Source organism: Hippocampus bargibanti, linkage group LG16, assembly GCF_051943395.1.
Source record: "Hippocampus bargibanti isolate YZ-2025 linkage group LG16, ASM5194339v1, whole genome shotgun sequence".
NCBI classification, from domain to species: Eukaryota; Metazoa; Chordata; class Actinopteri; order Syngnathiformes; family Syngnathidae; genus Hippocampus; species Hippocampus bargibanti.
Window position 1 is genome coordinate 15,440,415 of NC_142749.1, and position 15,009 is coordinate 15,455,423.

General features: G+C 40.2%; 1 protein-coding gene across 3 annotated transcripts in view; it reads right to left on the reverse strand.

Moving 5' to 3' along the window:
• Positions 1-15,009, reverse strand: part of gria4b (glutamate receptor, ionotropic, AMPA 4b) — an 88,532-nt gene that overhangs the window by 16,660 nt on the left and 56,863 nt on the right. For all 3 annotated transcript variants that reach the window (XM_089017197.1, XM_089017199.1, XM_089017196.1), the window contains exons 8-14: positions 13,375-13,428; positions 12,719-12,877; positions 8,539-8,706; positions 7,189-7,293; positions 6,420-6,530; positions 3,407-3,613; positions 2,288-2,661 (exon numbers count right to left, since the gene is read on the reverse strand). In XM_089017197.1, coding sequence (XP_088873323.1) covers positions 2,288-2,661; positions 3,407-3,613; positions 6,420-6,530; positions 7,189-7,293; positions 8,539-8,706; positions 12,719-12,877; positions 13,375-13,428 — 1,178 coding nt within the window. The remainder of the gene's footprint in view (positions 1-2,287; positions 2,662-3,406; positions 3,614-6,419; positions 6,531-7,188; positions 7,294-8,538; positions 8,707-12,718; positions 12,878-13,374; positions 13,429-15,009) is intronic.

Here is a 15,009-nt window from a genome sequence, read left to right on the forward strand (position 1 = left end):
CGAGCTAGGTGTCTATTAGCTATCTATTAGCTCTAGTTCTAGCTAACTATCTATTAGCTATCTAGCTAGCTTTCTATCTATTTGACGCTGGCGCGTGCGGCTTCTGCTGCTCACCCACAGAAAAACGTATCCTGTGACTGTAAAGTGACCTTAAGAGTTTTGAAAGGTGCTTATAAATTAAATGTATTATTATTATTATTATTACATTATAGGATTGTTACTGTCCGACATTCCGTAGCGAGTACAGAGTACAGAAACCACTCTTCGCTTCTTTTTATTGTCCAGCTATTACTATTTACAATTATAAAATTAACCGTTAATGCTAATATTAGCCTGTAATATTTTAACCTTACAATTTTATTGTGCAACGTTGTAACCTAACACTATCCAGCAATCTATCTATTTCGCTAGCTATCTAGCTAGCTACCTATCTATTTGCTATCTATTAACTATAAATTTGCTATCTATTAGCTATCTATATAGCTAGCGATTAGCTATCTATTAGCTAGCTAGGTAGCTTTCTAGCTATTTGAGTTACTTCCATGTTGAATGAACGCTGGCGCGTGTGGCTGCCGCTGAGACTTCTTTTTATTTGTCTATCTATTAATATTTACAATTTAAAAAATAACTGTCAATGCTAATATTAGCCTGTAATATTTTAACCTCACAATTTTATTACTACATATCTATTTGCTATGTATTTGCTATTTATTTGCTATCAATTAGATATATATAGCTGGCTAGCTAGCTCTCGATGAGCTATCTAGCTAGCTAGCGATTAGCTAGCTAGCTAGCTTTCTAGCTATTGAAGTTACTTCCATGTTGAGTGAACAGTGGTGCGCGTTTGGCTGCCGCTGAGTTTTCAAAGGCGCTTATAAATGAAATGTATTCTTTCTTCATTATTATTATTATTATTATTATTATTATTATTATTATTATTATTATTTTATCCAATATAAAAGAGCCGCAAGACCCCCACCGGCTGCGCTACACAGCTTTGCACATTCGGGAGAAGACAGATAGCAGGACGGCGCGTGAGGAGAATCTTAAAGCATAAATGCTGCATTGAGGAGAACAAACAAGGCCTCCCTTCGGTGCAAATCAAACAGCGGCGGATACAAAAGACCCTATAGCCCCCCACCCCCACCCCCTAAACGTGTCAGATGGAGCAAACGGGGAGAGAGACATCAGCAGAGTCGACTGCATTTTTTTACTCGGACTGCGACCGACGGCCATCTGCTCTGAAACCATATGGTATTATAATTCAAGAAATAAACTGTACTGTATAATAAAGTCGTTTTATTGACCTTTGTGATGGTCGTTGATGGCTTGATGGAATGGAGTGGCCGCTTTCATCAGCATTAAACACTACATGAGGAACATGTTATTGTTATTATTATTATTATTGTTATTATTATTATTTTACCCCCCGTGACATTTTTATCAGTGCACACTCACACAAGAGGACCATCTGTTTTTGTTATTTTATTTATTTTTATTTTGTTTTGTTGTGTCGTTGCAGTTCCGGATTCCTATTTTATTTTATTGTATTTTATTTTATTTGTTAATGATCCCTTGTAGGTGCTTTCTCTGCCATAATTTTACCTAGTTCCTCATCAATTGTGTTCTGTTTAGCTGGGTTGATGGCTTTTTGCATCAAGTGTACAGATGGCTCGTGCGGGTTATTTGTGGAGCCTGATTGAAGGGAATTTTAACCTTGCAGTCTACATGCTGCCTTTGAACTATCAAAGTTGAAACGAGTCCAAATTTCACTGTTTTCTCACCATTTTCTCATTCTCTGTCGTCTGCCTGTCTCTTTAATGTTTAAACCACCTCCCTTCACTGCTGCGTTCTTGACCAATCACGTGGCTTTAACCGACGACTGAGGGCGGGGAATAGAGGACATAAAACAAGCCGGCTGCCATTTTCTTTTAGGTGAACGCGAACAACACATCACTTATTGTGGCAGCTCCGTGTGTATCCCGAAAAATAGTTCGTATGCCAAGGTAAAATGTTAATAAATTTAACGTTCGTAAACCGAAAAGTTCATAAGCCAAAGGGGTCGTAAACCGAGGTATCACTGTATTTCTAACTCACTCAAAAAAAAAAGAGTCATAATTAGAAGGAGGACTTGGCAGCTAGGCTGGGTGAAGATCACCGAAATTTTCAAACCTCTTCGAATAGAAACCCGATGGCGGCAAAACATAACGCGCCTGATTGGATGGGGACGTGAACAACACCGAGGGGATAGCGTGTCGGCCGCATGCGCCACATGACGGGATCTTACCTGGGCGAGATGTCGCAGCCTTGTTGCATGAAGGCCCCCAGGGAGAACCAAAGCGAGTTGAAAATGCCAAATTCATTGGGGGGCTGGTCGCTAGGCGGACCATCGGCGCCCTCTTCGGGCTCCTCGGTGTGCCACTCGTACGGGCTGAAGCGGCTGACCAGGAAGAGCACCACGCTCACGCCGATGTAGGCGAACACGATGCACATCCAGATCTCGTAGGCCAACGGGTCCAGGAAGGAGAACACGCCCGGTTTGGATTTTTGGGGCTTTTTGATCATGATGGAAATGCCCAAAGACATGAAGGGCTTGGAGAAATCGATCACCTCCTCCCGGACCAACGTGATAGTTAAAGGGGCCACAGCGATTTCCGCTTTCTGTGGGCGTGGCAAAGAAATGGGCAGGGGGGGGCGAAAGGGGGCGGGGTTTATGATTATGGAATTTGCAAAGTTTAACAGGTTGTTTTACGTTTTGCAATTTTTATGGGATTAATGGCCGACCCCATCACTGGTTGCACTTTTTTTTACCAATATTAACTCATTCACTACCATTCCCGAATTTATTCGGAAATTGAAAAGTATGACGTGGAGCGCCATTCCCGAATGTTCAGGTATTGGCGTGGCGGCCATATTGATAGGGGCAATGATAGCCCAATTTGTACACTCACTTTCAATGTTTGTTCATTTCAGAATCAGAATCAATTGTCTAGTTAGCATCAACGGATTGATGGGTAGACCATGCTAAAAAAGTGTGACAATGGGGCGGCCATGTTGGGAGGGGCAATGATAGCAAACACGTCAATTGTTTTCATCATGAAGCTCATCCATGAGGTTTTAGGGTTCATTTTGAATATTCTTTTCACCGTCAACATTATTTTATACTTTATACTTTCAATTTGTACACTCTGTTTGTTCCAGAATCGGAATCAATTGTCTAGTTCGCAACAGCGGACTTGACATCAGACTAGGAACAGGCTAAAAAGTGTGAGAATGTGGCGGCCATGTTGGGAAGGGCAATGAGAGCAAACACGTCAATTGTTTTCATCATCATGAATAGCATCCATGATCATTTTGAATTTTCTTTTTCACCACCAACATTATCCTGTATACTTTATACACTCACCCCGTACACCAGCTCCCCAACCATTCCGTTCCAGATCTTGGTCTCCGGATCGCGAGCGCCGTACTTGCCGTCAGGCACGATGGAAATCTTGTACTTGATGCCGATGTGCCTGGCGATCTCGGAGGCCAGATCCACGCAGTAGCCTTCGTATTGGTCGTTGCCTTCGTACATCTCCCAGTTTTTCTTCAGCATCACGTAGGGACCCTCCTACACACAAAAAAGGGGGCAGGGGGGGGCGGGAACACAACAAATGAAGCGGACCGTCAGACGGACAGATGGACAGATGACGGTATATAGCTATATTTTACATTTTAAGACTCGTGCTGAATATTCTGGAAGTCTTGTTTTTGAGTTGGTGACGATTCCTGACGTGATGTCACGTCTGGATCGCCCCTGACCGAGAAAGTGACACGCAATGCATTTTGGGTACTTTGTTTGGTCTGAAAACTTCGTGTTGATGGCGAAATCAGAAGGAAAAAAATACTATTTGATACTAGTTGACACAAATTCCCAGCAGATAAATCAGCCCATTTCCAACACAGCTTTGGCGCCATCTTGTGTATTTTCTGGGACACTACATTGGAGTCCAGCTGCCTCAAAATGAGACAGACGGACTTCTTTAATCGATTGCAAACATTTATGCTTTCCTCTTCAGAACTATTTGTATCATATTCAGAACTGGATGAGTAATAAGAAAGCATTTTCTACAAATCTGAAGCCATTGTTTTGATTCTAGAGCAAGGGAAGACGTCCTTGTGTGACGTCACGAACAAGGGGGCGGGACCTTCTGAAACTCGCCATTTCCGAGGTCATTTTGAAGTAGTTTTGGGACACTTTAAGTCATTTTTATTGGTGTTTTGAATTTGACTAAAAATATCAGCCTGCGTGTTTTGGGTATTTTAGACGCTATCAAATGTTTTTCTGATGTCAGTTAGGAAAAAAAAAAATGGCGTCGGTTGTCCTTTAAAGCAAATGACACCCTGAAATGAACATCGAGACAGATTGCGATTGGGCTTTAAATATTTAAACTTTCACATCCAGCTGTGGAGATAACACCGCCGCCCCCACGTCGCTGAAATACAACAAAAAGAGTCATCATCGTTCCAATAGCCCCATGCTGCATATGCGCAGCACATTCTGAAGGTTTTGGGAGTTAAAAAATAAGTCATCAAAATGGTAATGCGGAAGGATGATACACCGAATCAAAGAGACGGGAGGGAAGCATGACTAAGCGGAAAGCGGAGGTAAAGCGGCCGTCAGACAAAGTGACTGCAGACAAAAATCGCTAGCTGTTAGCTATCTATTCATTCTATCACTAGCTATTGGCTATCCATTTGCTAGCTAATGGCTATCTGTTTGCTAGCTATTAGCTATCTATTCACTCGCTATTAGCTATCTATTCACTATCTATTTGCTAGCTATCTATTAGCTATCAATTCGCTAGTTAGCTATCAGTTCACTTGTTATTAGCTAGCTATTCATGAGCTATTGGCTATCTATTAGCTATCAATTCGCTAGTTAGCTATCAGTTCGCTTGTTATTAGCTAGCTATTCATGAGCTATTGGCTATCTATTCGCTAGCTAATGGCTCTCTATTCGCTAGCTAACTTGCTATCTATTTGAGTTACTTCCGGTTTGAGTGAACGCTGGTGCGTGTGGCTGCCGCTGCTCACCCACAGAAAAATAAACATCCTGTGACTGTAGAGTGACCTTGAGAGTTTTGAAAGGCGCTTAGAAATGAATGTATTATTATTATTATTATTAAAATATGACGTAGAGCGGCATTCATGAATTTGCAAATTTTTTTTTTCATGCTTGGGTGCCAATAAAGCACTGGTCAGACCTCTGGCAATTTTTTTCCCCGCTTCCACGAGAGGGCAGCATTTGTCTTTTAATAAAAAATCTAAAAAAAAAAAATCCCAAATCAAAAGATGCTGTGATCACAAGACGGAACGTGAAATGCGTGACACACAAGGACAAAGAGAGTGGCGTATTTGTCCTCTTTTCCTTCCATTTGCATTTCATTCTCCTCTCAAGCGGCTGCCGATTCCTTTTTCTAAACTGGGGAAGGAGGGGGGAGGGGCGTCCATTCGTTAGGGCTTGTTGTGTCTTCCGCTTGCTGTCCAGCTGGGGATGGGGGGGGGGGGGTCAGTTTCTTAAAATGGGCTTCCTCAGCTGAAAAGAGGGGAGGATTGTGCTGAGCTGTTGACCCCCATATCGCTGCAGTTTTCTTCTGGTTTTTTTTATATTCCCTCATTCGCTGCCATTTTAACATCGATTCGGGAATTGAAAATTGCGACGGGGAGCGCCATTTCCGAATTTGCACGGGTTTTCACTTTTTCCATGCTTGGGTGCCGATAAAGCGCTGGTCAGACCTCTGGCAGTGTTTTTCCCTTCCGCAAAGGGGCAGCATTTGCCTTTTGTGTCAATGTTAGCACTTTGTTATAGCTTCTGCTGTTGTTAAAGTACTACTAGCTAGCTGGTTATCTAGCCGCCTATCTATTAGCTAGCACGCTAACTAACTTTCCATCTATTTTAGTTACTTCCGGGTTGAGTGAACGCTGGCGCGTTTGGCTGCCGCTGCTCACCCACCGGAAAAAACGTATCCTGTGACTGTAAAGTGACCTTGAGAGTTTTGAAAGGTGCTTATGAATGAAATGTATTATTATTATTATTATTATTATTATACAAATCAATATTCATGTATGGTATTATATTTTGGATATCCGAGCTCAGATAACTCCAGACCCATATAACTTAGGAAATAACTATTTTTTTTCTGATGAACGAAGAGAGTCTAATATTTCTTACGCTGAATTGAATGTTGATGTCATCCTAAAACTCAATATTCTGTGGGTCCTGCAATTTGAGTGAAAATGACAAAAACCCTGGCACTTGACTGAACACATTTTTTACACATCGTCTGGCAGTGAATGAGTTAAAATCGCTGTCGTACAATTGATCGATTCTTCTACAAGTGACATATACGGACGAGGGATATTTATTGTCTTACCATAATGGTGGTGACCACCACGGTGCGGTTTTCCATACCGGACGTGTCGTTGGGGAGGAGCGGCGAGTCCTGGATCAGCACCAGTTTGTCGGCGTCGTTCCAGTAGCCGATCTGGACATTAACATTAACATTAAAGGTAATGTTCATGCTAATTATGCTAACAAGCTAATAATGCTAGTTATATATACAGTAAAGTCTCGTTATATCGATATTCAAGGGAGTCCGAAAAAATATCGATATAACCGGGACTATCGATATATCCGACCCTGTTTGCATGTAATTTTCTCCGTGCGTGCATAGAAATAGTATCGATATAACCGGGACTATCGATATATCCGATATCGATATAACGAGACTTTACTGTACCTATCTAACCTAACAACGGGTGACTTAAAAAAAATCCAACTAAAGGTGTTTATTCGAGCTGATGTGTGGATTGGTCGCGACATACAGTAAAGTCTCGTTATATCGATATCGGATATATCGATAGTCCCGGTTATATCGATACTATTTCTATGCACGCACGAAGAAAATTACATGCAAACAGGGTCGGATATATCGATAGTCCCGGTTATATCGATATTTTTTCGGACTCCCTTGAATATCGATATAACGAGACTTTACTGTATTTGTCAATTCCCCTCGGTAGCGCGTATGCTAACGTTTCAGGAGTTGAAGCAAAAAAAAAAAAAAAACATGGCGGGTGGAAATAAGATGGCGGACGTGACGTTGGAATGAAGGAAGCAGGCGTGCGTTATGATGCTTTTACCCGTCTGGGTCCGTTATTCTTCAGCTCAAACACGTCCATTGTGTAGTTGACCCTGCGGCCATAGTGGTCGAACTGGACATTACCTGTTAATCCCTGAAGCCGCACCTGAATGGAAAATGGAATACGTGTGGGGGGTGAATTAGTTCCCATTGCAAATTTCCCCATTGTGGGACCATTAAAGGACAACCGACGCCTCCTCACAAGTTGCGTCCATAATTTGTAAAATCGCTTCAAATGACTTCTACTTAGCGCATTTTACTAAGATTCCACCGCATATCGCGATATTTTACATTTTAAGACTCGCACTGAATATTCAGAAAGTCTTGTTTTAGAGTTGATGACGATTCCTGTAGTGACGTCACGGAAGGAACGCCCCTGACCGACACACAATGCATTTTGGGTACTTTTTTTCATCTGTAAACACCGTGTTGATGGCGAAATTAGAAGGAAAACTACATAAATAACGCGATGGTGAATCGTCGTGTGTTGCACCAAGACTACTATTCGATACTAGTTGACACAAATTCCGAGCGGCCAAATCAGCCCATTTCCAAAGGAGCTAGTGCGCCATCTTGTGCATTTTTTTGGGCGCTACATTGGAGTCCAGACTTCTTTAATTGGTTACAAACATTTATGCTTTCCTCTTCAGAACTATTTGAATCATATTCATAACTGGATGAGTAACAAGAAAGCATCTTCTCCCTTCTCTAAATTCTCTGAAGCCATTGTTTTGATTCTGGAGCAAGGCAGTATGTGACCTCACGAACACGGGGGCGGGACTTCCTGAATCTGCCCAGTTTCGAGCTCATTTTGTGGCAGTTTTGGGACACTTTAACTCAGGGGTGTCAAAGTCATTTTTTGCCGCGGGCCACATTGTAGTTAGTTATGGTTTCCTCTTGAGGGCCGTTATGAATTTAGGCAACCCATTAAAATGTTTAAATCCCTTCAAATATTACATATAGAGCACACAGCAAATTAATGAATAACTCGTTTTCAAATCTGAAGTCAAGAATAATGACTTTTATGAAATTTTGGCTCAGATTTTAGCAATCATCATGGAATTTAACAAGTTTGATTTGCTTTCGCGGGCCGAAAAAAATGATGTGGCGGGCCGGATTTGGCCCGCGGGCCTTGACTTTGACACCTGTGCTTTAACTCATTTTTATTGGTGTTTTGCAGTTGACTAAAAATATCAGCCGGCGTGTTTTGGGTATTTTAGACGCTATAAAACGTTTTTCTCATGTCAGTTAGGAAACAAAAAAGGGGTGTCGGTTGTCCTTTAAAGGTTTTGTGATTCAGATTTTCTGATTGTGATTTGTCTTCCAAATAAAAACCACTTGGATGTCCAACCTGTTTGAGAGTACGTTCCATGTCGATCCCTTGGTTCCACGGGGCGGCGGGGTTGGCCAGGCAGTCGCCGGCGTTGCCCCGTCGGGAAATGTCCACTTTTTGTCTGCGTAGGTTCCGGAAAGCCTCGGCCATCACCATCACGCCGTCGTACGTCAACGCGGAAGTGTACTGAAAGGTAACGGAGAACGCCAATCAAACAGGTGTCGCACACAACAGCGACAAATTAGCCTTCCCGTATTTACCCGAAGACCATGTGTCTAGAGTTTTGTTGTTGTTGTTGTTGTTTTGACTTCAAGATGGCGCTTCTTTCACAAAATTATCCGAACATAGGCTGATGAAAGCAGACTAGCTTAAATGCTAACTTTGGTAAGCATTGACGTCATGAAAAATGTTATTTGAATTTGTATTTGAACACTAGTGGTAGTAACACAAGCTGGCAGAGTATACAGCACAGGTGTCAAAGTCAAGGCCCGCGGGCCAAATCCGGCCCGCCACATCATTTTTTTCGGCCCGCGAAAGCAAATCAAACTTGTTAAATTCCATGATGATTGCTAAAATCTGAGCCAAAATTTCATATTTTTGGATGTCAACCACAATAAAAGTCATTATTCTTGACTTCAGATTTGAAAACGAGTTATTCTTTAATTTGCTGTGTGCTCTATATGTAATATTTGAAGGGATTTAAACATTCTAATGGGTTCCCCAAATTCATAACGGCCCTCGAGAGGAAACCCGCGGCAAAAAATGACTTTGACACCCCTGGTATACAGCAATACTCACAGGCACATATTCTTTATCCTCTGCAGATTTTTTTTTTTTGTGTGTGTGTATTTTCATAAAATATTTTGCTCAAGATCGTAATAAATAATCAAAGTCAAAGTCAGCTTTATTGTCAAATATGCTAATATGTATGACATACAGCATAGATGAAATTACTGTCCTCTCGGACCCAGCATGTGAGGCACTTATAAATACTCTAAAAAAGATAATAAACATGAAAACGGCAATTTTAATATTTAATAATAATAAATAATACATTCAATGTATAATTTCGGATCTACACGTATCATTCCATGGCTGCGAGCATAAATCTTCAACATTTAGCTTGTAGTAGACGTGCACATTCCACCATGACGTCCCTGATCCACTGCTGAAAAGGACGCTTTTTATTTCATCTAGAACTACTTCATGTCACATAGAGGGTACAGCAAGTGCTCTCTTTGTGTTGTCATATTATTTGTTATTTAGTTTTTTTTTTTTTTTGTTCTTTTGACTTCAAGATGGCGCCGCGAGAGTGGTTTTTCTACTTCTTCCTTTCCTTTCCTTTTACTTTCATCACTTTACTGCTGTGAAATGTAAATGCATGTAATGCTGTGAAATGTAAATGCATCCACTGCGAGACTAATAAAGGCTAATCCAATAGAATACATCCATTATGCCCCACCCTGACTAATTGAGGGGACGTAGGAAACGGTGCAAAGATGAAGAGTAAGTGTTTAACCTCAAGCGGGGGGCCAAAAAGCTTGGCTTTAATCATGCCGACTAGCGGGAGTTCATCAGCTCGACTTTTTTTTTTTTTTTTTTTTCCCCCCCCCATTAGCCCGCGAGCTAGCCGCCACATGATTGTTCTCTCAGCACTGCCGTCGTTCTCGTCCTCTTCTTTACTCTTGACAAGAAGCCCGCGGCATCCACTTTTATATACACCCTGCGCTGGCCTTATTTGGATACATTTATTGATTTATTTTGGATTTTGTAGCAGCAGATGCATACAACAATATCACAGGCATGTTACCATTCCCGGTAAACGGAGTATAAATTTTGATCTATTTTTTTTAATTGATATATTTAGTTTTCATAACATCCATACTAGCATGCATATCATATGTTATTATTATTATTATTTTTTTTAATGGTACAAAATATCTATTTGACTTGTATTCACATATTCAATTTATTACACATGCATATTGGCCGAATGGTTATAGCACCCCCTGTTACTTGTCCATGGACTTAATAGCCAGAATAACGTTTAAATAATAATAATAATAATAATAATAATAATAATAATAATAATAATAATAATGACAATAATAATAATAATAATGACTAGCAATAATAATACTACTACTAATACTAATACTCATACTACTACTACTACTAATACTCATACTACTAATAATAATAATAATAATTATGATGACAATAATAATGATGACAATAGCAATAATAATACTAATACTAATACCCATACTACTATTACTACTACTACTACTATGACTACTACTACTACTACTATAATAATAAAAATAATGATAATAATATGATCTTTGTTATACTCCCTGGTGCTTTCTACTATCTTTGTGACTGCTTTATTTCCCGCTCATGATAGTTTTCCATGTTAAGCGCTTTGTTACAGCTTCGGCTGTTGTTAAAGCGCTATGTAAATCAATATGTATTGATTATAATAATGTATAATAATACATTTAATTTCTAAGCGCCTTTCAAAACTCTCAAGGACACTTTACAGTCACTGGATTTTTGTGTGTGCGGGTGAGCAGCGGCAGCCATTCGCGCTAGCGTTCACTCTACCCGGAAATAACACAGCAGCAAAGTTAATAATAATAACAATAATAATAATAATAATAATAATAATAATAATAAATTGATAGTGCATTTATCTATCTCAAATTGCTAAACTACCTTGTTTAAAAAATATATACAAACAAAATAAAACTAAAAAACATGGCCATCTGCACAAAAGTGAGTGGATTACCAGAATTGAGCAATTTAATTTATCGAGAAATGGCAGAGATAACCCACACACACAAATTGCACTCACGCTTCATATATATATATATATATATATATATATATATATATATATATATATATATATACGTGTACTTTTTTTTTTTTTAATTGCTGGAGGCAGAGGTTTTCTGACCGCCTTCTTGCCCCACTGCCATTTGCTATCCGTGCGACAAACAGTAAAAAGTGGGTCATTCTGTCACATCGCAGCAGCTGATGGGTTGGATGAAGCCAAGCCGACCGTGGCGGAATGAACAGGCCAACGAATGCTTTTACACATTCATGTTTTTTTTCGACTTTGCGCTTTTTCATGTTATTTTTCATATTGTCGTCAAAATGCCATTTGGATACAAAAACGCAAATAGTAAATATGTTGATACTAATGTCTCCATGGCGAAAATCTTGATTCTCGTGTCATTAGAGCGAAATCTTGTGCTACTTTTATTACTTTCATAACTAGTATTTATTTATTTATTCATGTATTGCCCTGTTTTGTAATTTCTTTTTTAATTCTAATCACATATGGTCTATTATGCCTCTATATCTATTTGCTATCCGTTAGCTATCTATTAGCTATTTATTAGCTGGCTAGATGGCTGGCAGGCTGTCTATTAGCAACATGGCTGTCGAGCTACTGTATATCTATTAGCTATATAGCTGTCTGACTGTGTCTATTAGCTAGATAGCTATCTAGTTATATCTATTAGCTGTATAGCTGTCTAGCTATCTATATAGCTCGCTGGATAGCTATTGCCTAAGTATTAGCTATCTATTAGCTATTTATTAGCTGTCTGGCTGTCTATAGCTATAAAGCTGTCTAGATATATCTATTAGCTATATAGCCTTCTGGCTGTGTCTATTAGCTGGATAGCTATCTAGCGATATCTATTAGCTGTATAGCTGTCTAGCTATCTAGATAGCTTGCTGGATAACTATTGGATAGCTATTAGATATTTATTAGCTGGCTAGATGGCTGGCTGGCTCTCTATAGCTATATAGCTGTCTAGCTATATCTATTAGCTATATAGCCTTCTGGCTGTGTCTATTAGCTAAATAGCTATCTAGCTATATCTATTAGCTGTATAGCTTTCTACATAGCTAGCAGGATAACTATTGGCTATCTTTTACCTATCTAATAGATAGCTAGCTAGCTTTCTATCTATTTGAATTACTTTTGAGTTGAGTGAACACTGGCGCCGTGAATGTAAAGTGACCATGAGAGTTTTGAATGGTGCTTATAAATGAAATGTACTATTATTATTATTATTATTATTATTTTGGGCCAATAAATACAGTGATTGTTTTTTTTTTTTTTTTTTGCGGCTGTAGCGTTTACCAATGACAGCTAGCCTTTCATTAGCGCACGTTTTACCTTGGGTGGCGCGTCGGATCCCGGGTACTCCCGTTGGTCCAGCTTGTTCCAGCGCTGCATCAATTTGATGACCATGGGATTGCTGAAGTCCACCAGCTGGAAACCCGTCACGTTGGCACCGCCATGCATGAAACGCTCCAAATTGATGTCCTTGAAACCCTTGAGGGGGAGGGGGAAGACGAGCACAAAGACTCGTCACGGGACAAATGGTAGATGTAGAGAGTGTGCTGATTGACAGGCAAGTTAAACATCGCCGTGTTTGGAATATCGCACAAAATGAGACTTGGGTTGCGCTATGGTGACCGACATAACTTGAAACAAAGCACTAACATAAAAAAAATGGAAATACTGCCCCCTTGTGGAAAAGAAAAAAAAAACATTGCCCAAGGCAATGGGTAGCACTTTATCGGCACCCAAGCATGAAAAAAACAAAAATGGCGCTCAACATCATATGTTCAATTCCCGAATAAATTTGTGAATGGCAGTGAATGAGTTAACATTAATCTGTGATTCAGGTATTTTAGGCCAGCAGAGAAGGCCTAGCAGGCCCTGACGGTCCACCGCTGTTTTTTTTTTTTAGCCATTATCCGTGCCCTTTGTTGCATATTTCCTGCACAAAATGTCCAAGTCATGCAGAACATTATTTCGGTCCTCACCAGGTTAGCCATGATGTAGTGGTAGCCTTTGACGTGTTTCCCCACGCTGACAATCTGCAAAGAGACAGTGTGACATCATCGGGCGTTAATTGCGTTAGGGCGTACGCTTGACGGGTCACGCTAACATGGCCGGATGTAAATACTTTCAGACAATACTCTATTGTGACACACATACGCACGCACAGAATGCTACGTGTTGATAAAAAGTGATTTTGAAAGGTGACATCTGCCGGAAAATCCCACCGGATAACCACTTACTGAGAGTGTGAACTAAGGAGTGTGGGGCGGGGGGGAGAGAGGAAAAAAAAACGAAACCATTTCGATCTCTCTGGAGAGCTTGTAAGGATGAAAAATAATATGATAACATAAGAAAATGATTACAGTCAAAACAGATTTAAAGGACAACCGACACCACTTTTTTGTTTCCTGACTGACATCAGAAAAACGTTTTATAGCATCTAAAATACCCAAAACATGCAGGCTGATATTTTTAGTCAAATGCAAAACACCAATAAAAATGAGTTAAAGTGTCCAAAATCTGCAAAAAAAAAATGAACCCGGAAGTGGCCAGTTTCAGAAGGTCCCGCCCCCTTTGTTCGTGACGTCACGCCAGGACGTCTTTGCCTTGCTCTAGAATCAAAACAATGGCTTTAGATTCGGAGAAGACGCTTTCTTGTTACTCATCCAGTTATGAATATGATTCAAATAGTTCTGAAGAGGAAAGTATAAATGTTTGCAATCGATCAAAGAAGTCCTTCCATATCAATTCGAGCCGTCTGGACTCCAATGTAGCGTCCCGGAAAATGCACAAGATGGCGCTCATGCTCCGTTGGAAATGGGCTGATTTGTCTGTTGGGAATTTGTGTCAACTAGTATCAAATAGTAGTCTTGGTTCAACACACAACATGTTATTTATGTGTTTTCCTTCTAATTCCTTTCTAACACGAATCAACACGTAGTTTTCAGACCAAACAAAGTACCCAAAATGCATTGTGTGTCGCTTTCTCGGTCAGGGGCGTTCCCTCCGTGACGTCACGTCAGGAATCGTCATCAACTCAAAAACAAGACTTCCTGAATATTCAGCGCGAGTCTTAATATGTTAAATATAGCTATATGCGGTGGAATCTACGTAAAATACGCTCAGTAGAAGTCATTTGAAGCCATTTTACAAATTATGGACACAACTTGTCCGGGGCGTTGGTTGTCCTTTCAAGGGTGACTGGGAAAAAGGACCGTAGAAGCATTGAGGTGAAGTGTGTTAGCTAAGAAATCTTACGTTCATAGTTAATATTCAATTACGATCTGGTTTGGGAAAATGACCATCAAACTCATTGATAGAAAATAAACAGAATAAAAGTTATCATATTTAAAAGTTTCATGCCGCCGAACACAAGGCCCACAATGGAAGCAGAGAAAATCTGAGGTCAATCTGAGGTTAAAGTGTCATCTTCATGTAGGAGATCTGGCCTTGGACTAATTTAGGACTTGGTAAATTGCTTCACAGGAAGAGGTCATTAGGGTATCACTTCACAAATCCTCATAAACGTGTAAAGAAATACAGCAGATAGCTAGCGAACGGCAGCGTGTTAAGCGCGGCATATGCTACAGTAACACAACCAACAGCCCCCCCCACCT